A 12020-nucleotide genomic window follows, 5' to 3' on the forward strand; every position below is an offset into this window, starting at 1 on the left:
TTGGTACAGAAATCTCGACTAGCAGTTGTCAGAGAACATTTGACTTATCTTTATTTCAAAATCATATTTTTTTCTTTTTAATCTTTCCCTCTTGCTTCTAACAGTCATCCTGTTCTCATTAGTAAGGAGTTATTGTGGCTCCTTCCCCCCCACTTTTTTTTTTTTTTTTTTTTTTATTAAGTTTTCATTCATCACAAAAAGGGACTCAAAATGAAGATTGGTGACACTACAAGTCCTTGGAAATTACTGATGTGCTATTAGCATACGAAGCAAATAATTCTTAGTTTTACATTCCTTTGAAGCAATATATTATCTTATTCCAAAGGATGCAGCTCTTTTATGATATAATATATTATAATGGAGAGGTGGCCAAACTTTATAACAGTAATAGCCGTATTTTAGAATTTAGGAAATTTCAAAAGCCTCAGTTCAAAAGCTAGATTTTTTTCTAAAAACCAACAATTTAGTATTTACATCTTTTTTTTTAAAAAAAAAGACACATTTTCGTAAAAAACAAAAGTTTGAAGTAAATTAATGTGAATTCCGCATTTTGTTGTTGTGATTAATGTGGTTACATTAAAATAAGAACTTTAAATTTTTCTTGCTCTATATTCAGGAACGTTTGTACTTAAGATTGTAGGATGGAACTGAATATTCGTCATTCAAGCACCAACCAAGCTCTTCTTCTGGCTTCCCTTCCCTCTATTTAAACTGTCAACTTGTTTTAGCAGAAATGGTAAAATCGAAAGAAGGAATCATAAAGGTCAACATAAAACATAAAAGGGCTCTTAATCTGAGTGAGGAATAAAGCACTAGTTTGAAAAGGAGATCCACTAAATATTCCTAACATTTTAATCCATACTCAGTCTTCTGGAAACAATGCACTATGTGATACTGGAAAATATTTGTTTGCTTGCCCGCTCCCTCTCTTTTTTTTCAATATTGGAAAACACACGAAAACCATCTGCCTGAACTAGAAAATTCCAGAAGCTAGCTCTCGAATCGTCTCGATAATTCTAAGCATAGATAACCTACTACCAAGAGGATGTTTCCATAAGGTCATAGATAGCATGATGCATAAATACGCTACGAGGCGAACATGACTTTAATTGCCTATCATTTGTACTATTCGTTCATGGTTGCTGAATTTTAACTGTCAATTGGAGTTTTGACTTGCTACCAATATCTAGTTCTTAAATTATGATGAAAAAAAATTAACCTGAAGATTCACGAATTTAATCATTTCATCATCAGTAAAGATACTAAATTTCATTCCCATATTTTTGATAAATATACATGTATTTAAAGAAAAATACATATTAAAAAAATTGTTCTTTTCTGTTCAAAGCAAATTTAGAATTTTGTTTTATTTAAAAACTTTTAATGTTAACTAAAAGTTACTTTTTTTTATCTTCCCCCCCTCCAACTTTTCATATGAAAGATTCCAGATCTATAATATTCAAAAAATTCAAAAATCTTTCATGTTTCGGATTCAAATTCGAAAGCAACTCAAGATTTGATCTATTTTTAGTTTTTCCCATTCCAAATTAAAATTTGTACTATAAGAACTGGTCTTCTTAGTAAGCATACAATAAGACACCTAGTGACTTTTCACTGTGTCCTATAAATACCACAGAGAACGCGGAAAGGGTGTAAAGAACCCTTTTTTTAATCCAAAAAAAGTTTAACAGAGGGCACCAACTTATGCTTACAGAAGCCAACACTTGTGGCTTAAATCAAAAGTAATGGATAAAGTTTAGGTTTAAGTTAGTAAAGTTAAAGTATCACAGTATAACTAGCTGTCAGGCTGGCTCTGACCGAGGTCAGCGTAAACAAGCCTAATGGCTAGAATAACTTATCGCTGCAGAATTTTAATGGACAGAATTAAAGTTAGCAACGTGACTTTCAAGCAGGCAGAACACGCTCTGATTTCACCAGTTCCAGTTGCCGCTGCAGCCGCGTCTAGCTTGCTAAGTATGCAAGCTGTATACCGGCTATCATAGGTGCTTCAAGGAGCGATGCAAGTACAAAAATGCTTGAGTGGGTTCAGAGAACAGGATGAAAGTTGGTGACTCCTTTGTCACGTGAGGGATGTGAAAAACACATTTTACAGAATTAGACAGTACATAAAACATAAAATACATATTTCACCCTGAAAATAGACCACTATTTACATAATATTTACAAGTAAATGCCATGCTAAAATAGCAGAAAGTCCTACAAAAATTAGGAAAAAGACTTAAAATGCCCGCACAGTATGGAGTTGTAATGAAAATTTAAAATCCTGTGTAGAGAAATTTGGGTTTTCATTTAATATAAATGCTGCGAAATGGCGCAAATGCCGATCTTCTTGCAGAATTTCACAGCTGAAGAGATTGAAATGATTCATATTGTTGCAATCTTGTGCGCCCTGATAGAATTGCTTATTAATTTTTCATAAGACCTTCGCTAGGGGTTCTACTTTGAGGTCATCATGAAGACACTTATTCCTTACAAAATGGTGAGCATCCGTGACTGATTTCACCCTCCAAAACCTTCCTTTAAGTACTTCTTTCTTTCTACCTAATTTGCATATCGCGCTCGCTGGCAATTTACATTCTGGCAGGGAAAGGAAAGGGGGCTTGATAGAAAAGTAACTTAAAACAACTGGTTAGAAAATTAAAATACCTTATAGTACATTTGCCTAATACTGTTCAGCAAGATTCGAGATAGATCTTAATTCAAATATATGTAGGTTCATTTACAAAAATAATGCACAAACTAAAAAGACTGTGAAATGAGTGATGCAGTCAGCATTAAAGTTGCTTCCTAATATCAACTGCATCAAAAAAACTCCGATTAGCACAATGAAATTTAAGTTTCATAAATAACTTAATGGCATAATATATGCGATTATTAGTCATGCAAAGGAAAATCTTCTGCCAAAATTTCCTTCTAAAGATGCATTTCAAATAGGTATCTGAAACACATCTTTTGAAAAAAAAATGTATTTCAGGTAGCTATCTGATTTGAGCTTTTATTATGATAGACATTTCCCAATATGTTACGCAAGATTCAGTATAAAATATTGCACATTTCGTGCTGTAGCAGAGGTGACGATACTACTAATATTGTTATGGAAGCCACTCCACTTCAAAGTATATGGATAAACAATAATAAATGATTATCAGAAATTTTTAAGCGTGGACTAAAAATGAACAACAATGGGTAAAATAATTAAACATCGTGAATGTTACATAGTAGTTGAAGAAGAAAGAATTCTAGTGTTTGTACATAATATATGTAATTTTTTACATATTTTCGTTTCTTCCATTATGTAATTTAATAATTTATACCACATCTTTGGATATAAGTCTGCTTGATTTTAAGCTAGCTGAATTACAGATTTGCAGACGCCTCCACGAATCGTCTAATCAATTTCCATGGATGCGTTTTGTACACATACTTTATGAGAAGTCTTATATTGACTATTGGTAACCTTTAAAGGAGTTATAAGACGTGTATATTTGTTTCATTTACAGATGAAGAATTGAGGCAAAAACATGCATCCGCTTGAGGTTTCTAGAATGCGACATTTCGAAAGGTTAAGTGTTTGAAATATAGTCTGCCGATGTCTGGAGTTCTGTGATGGCAAAAAAATTAAAAATAGTATTTCAGAATTAAAGTGGACATCTCAAAACTGAAAAAAAAAAAAAAAAAAAAAAAGTTACAATGGAATTGTGGGAAGTTTGTAATAATCAGGCACTAGATCAGTAGTCAGGCAGTGGCAGTTTGTAGTGGTCAGGAAGTTGGAAAGCCAGGAAAAATACCTTCATAGATGTGCAGTTCCTAAATCAGGGCAACATCACTGTCATTTGCCTCCACAATATAAAATAAGTTGCTGAGTAGGCTTGACTTGGCAGGTCAATTTGTACAAAAGGAGTACGTGAATTGATGCACTTACCCATAATAATTTTTTGGAGCCGCAAGGTTCATCATAAAAATATGGCTGGAACAAGTTACAGAAAGCAGCTTATGATTTACATCAACTAATCTGAATTTTTTAATAAATCTTATGCAATTAACACCTATTTGCACTTATTTCTTATCGCATCGCAGTATGAACTCTTATGCTCACCAGAGCAGCAATAACAAGCCAAGGAATTTCTGCAATCAAGATATCGGTGATAGCCTAAACATTTAAAAACGCCTGCTTAAAACAATAAAATCTTAAGCTTTACACATATTCCACATCACTTTAACACCCCAAAACTTTAATATGCACTTATACACAGCAGGGTGCACCTGAATAACTATACTTCTGTCATGATGAAACTCTTTCAAAGTAAATCGAACTTTAACGTCTTTCAATATTCTTCAGACAAGTTGATTTCAGGATTCTGTTCTCCAATAATTTTTAAGAGTTCCTCACCACTAATGCTATTTGGCATATTTTTAAGTAACAGTGCAGGATATTTTCGCCTTGAAGTAGAGGGATTCAAAATACGGTACTGACGTAATAGAGCAATCACCTTGGCATAGACTGGCGATTTTTTAATGAAGAAAATCGTGATTCGACAAATTTTCGGATTGTACCTTATGATACGCTTACCTAAAGAACTGTTATGCGCATGGTTGCCAGAATTTGGTGATCTTTACTAAGGTGGTTGCGATAATACGTAAGTATCCTAAATAGTTGAGTCTTCCTGCAAAGCAGAAAACAGTTTTTCTTTATTATATACCGAAACGCTTTCTCCAATACTTTTTTGTGATTAATTGTTATAATACTGCTAATTCCAATTTTATGTTTCTAAGGATCGATTTCAGCTTTAAGAAGGCTTTTAACATCATCAGATGTGCAGTTTTCTGCACTCATAGTAACACAGCAGTCTGAATCAGTCTGATCTGGCACAACAGATGGCGCCACAGCATTAACATAAGATTTGGTATGCATGACGGAATTCCATCAGATTTCTTTGCAAGCTCCACGAAAACTTATAGACTTAACATGCTCAAATATCTTGTAATCAAACTTTTAATATCACCCAAAGCCTTCTTAGCATCATCACGAATTTGCTCATTCATGTTGCATTTGGACACGATGGCTAATTCCTTCCTACGATGACTTTCTGAAGGTCATTGTCCAGAGATAAAACTCGTCACCAGTATCATCTTGACCAGAATCATCTTGACCGGCTCCTCTAGTTCTACAACCTCATGGAAACAAAAATTTAATGCAAGCTCGAAAATCTGGTTGGTTAGGGACTTTGAACCAGAGCTGAAATCGACTAAGCAATCATTACAAAAGGTAGAATTGCAGCTGGAAAAATCTAATTGTAGTATATTGTTGCTAGTGGTTGCAATATTGCGCCAAAAAAAAAAGTGCACAAAAACCATCTAGCTTCTTTAGAAATGGACATGGGAAGGGCATAATAGATCTCTTGACTAAGTGAGATCTTTCGCCTTAGCTGACATATAGGTCTGTAACTGAGTCTACCAGACCTCAAATACTTCTCAAATTGACACAGTTTTAGTGTTGGCCGCGTTTTACCTCCCTGCAAGATATTTCTTCAGCGAGTTTTCAAGCCATTTGAGAACTGGAAAAACAGTACTTTAAGAATACCAAAGCTTCTAAGACGAATCGCATTTGTATTTTATGCTATTCCAATGACCATTACCTGCTTTAGTATAGTAGAACTATATTCCTCATATCTCACACGTCTTCTCTCAGTGGCATAGCTAGTTTTCCCGAAATATACTAAGTTTACCGCCTGAGGCGATCACTGAATTTTCAACCCTTCTGGATATACAATAACTTTACAAAATTGACAAAAATCCCTCTATTCCAAACGGTTGCTGCGGTGTAATGCGTAGACTTATTGTTCCTTTCGTGACTCGTAGTACTTATTGCGTATTACTCGTAGTACTTATGCGTAGACTTATTGTCCCTCCCCCCCCCGAGAACAAAAATTCCTGTTACAAAATGTAAATAATATTTATTCATACCTGTATACAGTTTCTATTCGTAATTATTTCACGCAATATAAGACTATGATATGAGAAATAACCAACATAATTCAATAGGTGTGTAGATATTTCGTGTGAATGTATAATTTATAAAAGAGTTGCCAAGTGTACTTGAATAATTCGAAGGTATCATGTACAGATTAAAATACTGTTTTAGGAAATCAAATGCCTTTTCATTTCTTTTGCGTCTACATTAAAATTTTGCATAATAAGCGGTACGTTTGTATCTGTATCGAACTCTTCATCAATGAGCAAACTTGAAAATTTTATTAATTTTAGTGAAACAAAATTCACCAACAGCACAACCATTCACGACCGCATCCAACACACAACTGAGCCGGAGCCGCCCACCAGACGAGAAGGAGCGGAAGTGGAGATGTATGGCCACTCTCTCTGCATGCACACAGCGTATGACGTCATCAAAATTCCGTGATTTTCGCTAATTTTGTCACTAAGCTGTGGCTGAACAGTAATTCCATATTCCAAAATTCTTTTTGCATTTTATAGTGCACATCGCCTATCAAACGAAACACAAACCAATTCTCTATGTTTTGTAGTTGCGAAGTGTCAATTGTTTCCGTAACCCGAAAAAGCATCGTAATTTTTTCTTTCCAGAGACCACCATGGAGGAAAGTTAAGTCTACGTTAAAAACTGCCAAAATGACATTTAGGGAAATAAATTAAAACCTACGTATATTTTTGAAGCTAAAAACACTTTAAAATTTTATTATTATTTTGCATGTTTTTGGCATTGTAAAGGTCTACTTGATTGCTCCAGTTGTTCTTGTGTAGACAATATAGAAAGATTTCTTAAATGCAAAATAAACTTTTGTAGCTCTCAATACTTCTTACATAATTTTTATTTAGGAAGAATTTCTCATAAATAGAAACACTGACATCAATTTTGAAAAAAATTCGCAGTACTTTTACAATATTTGGAACTTTATTCTGTAGATTGTTTTTAAAATACATTGCAGAAGTTTAAAAGGATTCCCTTCAACGTTCTTGTTTCATTTTCCTTAACAATAACGGAAGTAAAGCACTGAAATATTTCTCTCTCAACCAGGAATCATTCTTTATTAATGCAACTCTGAACATAATTTAGTTAAGATTCGTAATTTCGACGATAACAGGAATATTCAGGGTGTCTCATCAAGACCGCCCAAATTCTGCTCAACCAGATTCCTTGCTGGCTGGAATCCAAGTTATATATGGGAAAAACAACGAAAACGTCTATCCAGCCAGCCCATTCCCTGGGGATTCGAACCCACGACCGAACTATTAGTGTTCAACGACTTTACCGTTCGGCCACTGGTTACTGGTGTGCCAATAGGTACATTTGAATATAACACTTATGAAATCGATATGATGATGCTGTGAAAATCGTAATGTTATTTTATCTAACTCTTATGGTTTTGAGTTTACTCTGCATCTGCTTTTCCAGATCAACATTCAATGTTTAACGAAACGCCGCCCAGATGGTAAAGGGGGGAGGGTGCTAATGGGGTACGGAATGGCCTGCAGAAAGCATGGTTGTAACTGCTCGTCCCTACATAGGGGCAACGGTGGCCGCCTATTAGGTGCCTCCACAATAAAATGGCCACCACTTCTAAACTTAGGTGTGGTCAGTGCTGAATAGGCAAGTACCCACCATTAGTGAAAATGTTTAACGAAACAGTTATTTAATTCATGGATAAATGCTGAAGGTTGAAGGTATGCAAAAAATTTTTTACCGTTAAACAGTAACTGTAACGGTAAGAAGTAAGCGTAAAACGACTGCAGACTGCAACAGTTTGCTTTTATATTTGCAGTTTTATCAGTGCTGATGTACACTGCAATTCAACGAAGCAAAAAAAAAAAAAAAAAAAAAAAAAAAAAAAAGAGAGAGAGAGAGAGAGAAAAGAAAGAAAAAGTTCCATAAGTTTACCTTCGGATTTCCGTGCAGAGTGTGTGATCATGCTATCTGCATGTTTGATGTGACAGTTAGGAAAATCAGTATATGCAAATTCTTGGTTAAAATTTATCCGTGAAATTTTCATTACATTTTATTGTTATATATTTTATTTAGCGAATTTTGATGTCTTTCGTCATCATCTGTACTTCACCCACTTCATTTTGAGTTGTATTTGCGATTTAAATAATTTCACTTGGAAACAATTAGATGATTATAAACGTAAAAGATTTTATATTATCTTCTTCAAAAAAAGAGCTTCTTTTTCTTGAGTTTCAAGACAATGGTACTCCTTCACAGGCTTTTAACAATTAAGATTTGCTTTTTTTAACCCTGATAAGTATGCATTCAGTTGCTAAGGTAAGAAGAATAAAATACTAATTCAGAATAAAATAGTTTGCTTAACGCGCCTCAACTCGTGATTGCTTCTGATAAATAGTTGGACTTAAGCGACTGAAAAAATCAGATTCCTTTTGCAGCAAGATATGGATAACAATGTGTGAAAAAACAGCATTTATTCAGAGATTTATTAATAGCATTTCTAAACTCATTATCTGTCTCAGTCTCTGAAATAAAAAGGTAATCAATTTATTCCGTGATAAAATTTCATCCGCAGTATTTAAGGGCAGGTTCAGAAATTTAGTTAGTGAACATTCTGATCACTGTTTCGCTTACGGTCTTGATTTCAGATTCCTTTTTTACAGTTTCGCATCAAAAATTATCTTCCTCCTGTTATAACAAATTTTGAAAGTACTGAATTTTAGACTGAACCAAAAATAATAAAATCAAACATGTGACGTATTTAATGAATTATTAATCTTTTATCTGTTAATTATTAATCTTTAACAGTGTACCGGCACCTGAGTAATTTCGAGAAAGTAAATTTACAGATTAAAAATATAATAAAACTATGAAGTTATAGCTATCTATCATCATACGCTACTTACTCGCTTTGCTCAACATCTAAAGGAATATATTCATGAATTAATATAGAAAAAAAATGTAGAAAGTATTAACAGAAGGAAAAAATTATACGGATTAATTATAAATACCAGAAATTATTAATACAAAGTTAAAATTCAAAAATGTTCATTTTAAGAACGTCATGTGCAATTATTGCTCAACCCCCGTTTATGATACTGCGTCGAACAGGAAGTTATATCACATCAGTGAATTAAAAAACAATGATCATGCGAAAAAAAAATCAAACGTTGCTCCCAAGGTAAACAACTCATGCTCAACCAAGACAACATTTACTTGTATTTTCAACGACGAACATGTAAAGTCATTCCTTTCTCCCCTTTTTGAGAAACAATGATGTTAGAAATCCTGGAAATACCTCAAAGAAACTTATTCATTTATGGGATATTACTCTTTCTAATTTTTAAATGGTACAGGTAAGATTTCATTGTACTGCTGTTGTTGTGTTTTCATTATTATGATGTGTATCAATTACATCTTCACTCAGATTTAATTTCGTAAGTCAACGCTGACTGTTGCTTTAAGACACTATAATGGAATTGTGATTTTAGCTCGAGAACTTAAATTCAGAATCAGTTACTGTTAGATTAGTTAGAGGAAGCGTTTGCGAGGCTTTGTTTGCTAAAGCCTCGCAAAAAATACCACATTCCGGTGCGAATTTTTTGCTCCTGAACTTGAATTCTGAACTTTTCGCACTCTTAATTTCGTAAGATAATTTTAGGAGTAAAAATAATACTATTCACAAATAATATTATTAACGCAAAATTCAAAACTTAATACATTATATCTAAAAGGTGACATGAAGCATGCTGTCAAAGACGACGAATAGATACGGCTGTAATTCTTAACTTTATCTCGCAATTATTTGATCTTTAATTTAATAAATTTTAAAATATGGAAACGCAAAGGTTTCAGGCTGGAAGTAAACAAAATTTGAAAACTAAACGTAAAATATAACAGTTAAATTTTAAAAGATGTTGGGAAAGAAGACGGAAATTTATTTCACTGAAAGTAATTGATAAGAATGTCAAAAAAATATGAATATCTAATGAGAATTTCGGTTGGTTTTGATTTTGATTAATCTGAAACAGTACTGAAAATGATGATGTCTATAACTATGAGAAGTAGTAAGAGTCTTCAAGTAGGAAAAAAGGAGCATCAGAGTAAGAAAATTAGGAATACAATAATAATTTACTTTAATGCAGAAAAGTAGAGTTAATTATCCCATTTAATATTTTCTGCTCAATTTTTAAAATACTAGTAATCAGTCGTTGATTCAGTATTACTTTAATTTTTAAAGAAATCTCACGTATGGAAGATACTGCTGTGTACTAAGAAAGATTTCAAATTGACAAAAACATTACTTTTAAAGTACTTATGGGAATAAATACAGGTATATTGCTTCCTTAGAAAAACAATTCGCTTTTTTTTTCCCACACCTCAATTTTCCATCAGTAAAACATAGACAGGAAGAATACGAAAACTGCATATCATTTTTGAGCCATGGTACGAATACGATATATGATACGAATAATATTTCTCAGTTAAAAAAGTACGGATAAGCCATATATTAGTGAATTTTACTTTATACTAGACAAAAAATGCCTATTAATTACATAGATATATATATGCACACACACACACATATAAATGAAAAATACACTAATCTAATTACTCGCTAAAAGCAACAACAAATATCGACAATAATGCAAAATAAAATTAATAATAAGTTTAAAATCCATCTCATATTCAAATTGGAACAAACCAACAGCAAAAAAAAAAAAAAAAAATATGAGAAGCATATTGGCAAACCTGCATGAAAGGCGCAAAAAATGCCAAAGCCAAAAATGAAAAAGAAAAGAGAAATTTTCATCTTTCGCTCCATCATCATCAGTGGGCTGGTGCAACGACTCCTGATATAGTATTGTTACGAATTTTGTACTTAGATAAATACTTTTAGTAGAATTATAAGTAAAATTGTTGTATTTTTCTGAGTAATGTAGCGCAAGACGAATTTTAAGAGAAACATATGCTGGAAAAGTAAGAATACAGGGGCAGTTGCATTTAACATTGAGTAAATGAGTATCTGGGTAATTTGGCGAGAACTGCCAAAAGTCGATCATTTGACGACATTTTGGTCCGGTCCTTGTATCACCGTAATATGTATAGAAACTAAATAAATGTAAATGTTATAAATGTTGATCTATCACAGCTTTGTAAATCTCATGAAACTTCGGACTCTTCTTAAACATGCTCCAAAGCCACTCAAATTGTTTTTCTGGTGTCTCAAAATTGCCCCGTAATTCCGCTGCGTGCTCATTCCACTGGACATGCAAGGGTTTGAATTATCTGTTGTCCTCAAATTTTACGGAATATCGAAATTTTCTAAAGGTAATATCTTCTAAGCTGTGGCTGTCATCACATTTGTTAGATATTTCCAAAGCTCCCAGTTGCCATAAATTTCTCATCAATTTGGATATCGATTTAATTTCTAAATTATTTTAAACTTCTATCAAATTCTATGACATTAAATTTTTCTGATGCATTACATGCATTTTCTGTTCTACTCACAGATCACCCCGAATTTAGTTTCTTTCTCTATTAATGATTCAGAAACTCGATAGACCCTTTCTGCAAAAGTATCCATCCATCCATTCGGAAAGCATCCACAAGAAAATCTAATTTTTAAAGATTTTCTTGACAAAACTGCTTGATAGAATCAATATAATATTTATATTTTTTTTATGCTTTAGAATAATAATATTTTCTTAGTTAACAAGAAATGAAATAAAATAATTACATTTAGATAGTAATCAGTTTGTTTACTGATAAATTTGTAAAAAGAAAGGAAATAAATTATTTTCTGGACAGTGAATAATTTTAGTTTACCATATTTTAGACATATATTTTAATTGTATAAGAGTCGCACCACTTGTCCGCGAGAGTCACACTCAGTAGTCACCGAACTGAGTGTATATAAATGGAGGGCCAGTCTACCGTCTGATGGCCAAGAACGGACCAAGGACCAAGGCATTTGGTTACGGAGTACCTTTGCAAAAATAATTGCAATTGCCGCCACATC

General features: G+C 33.2%; 1 protein-coding gene across 1 annotated transcript in view; it reads left to right on the forward strand.

Annotated features, from left to right (window-relative positions):
- Positions 1 to 9195: 9195 nt before the first annotated feature.
- The window catches only part of LOC146992744 (cytochrome P450 3A11-like), a 41936-nt gene continuing 39111 nt past the window's right edge, over positions 9196 to 12020 (forward strand). The window contains exon 1 of the mRNA XM_085809647.1: positions 9196 to 9354. Within this exon, the coding sequence (XP_085665773.1) occupies positions 9272 to 9354 (83 nt within the window). The 5' untranslated portion in view covers positions 9196 to 9271. The remainder of the gene's footprint in view (positions 9355 to 12020) is intronic.

This window comes from Stegodyphus dumicola, chromosome X2, assembly GCF_044657685.1.
Source record: "Stegodyphus dumicola isolate Sdum_Otavi_A_Nest chromosome X2, ASM4465768v1".
NCBI lineage: Eukaryota > Metazoa > Arthropoda > Arachnida > Araneae > Eresidae > Stegodyphus > Stegodyphus dumicola.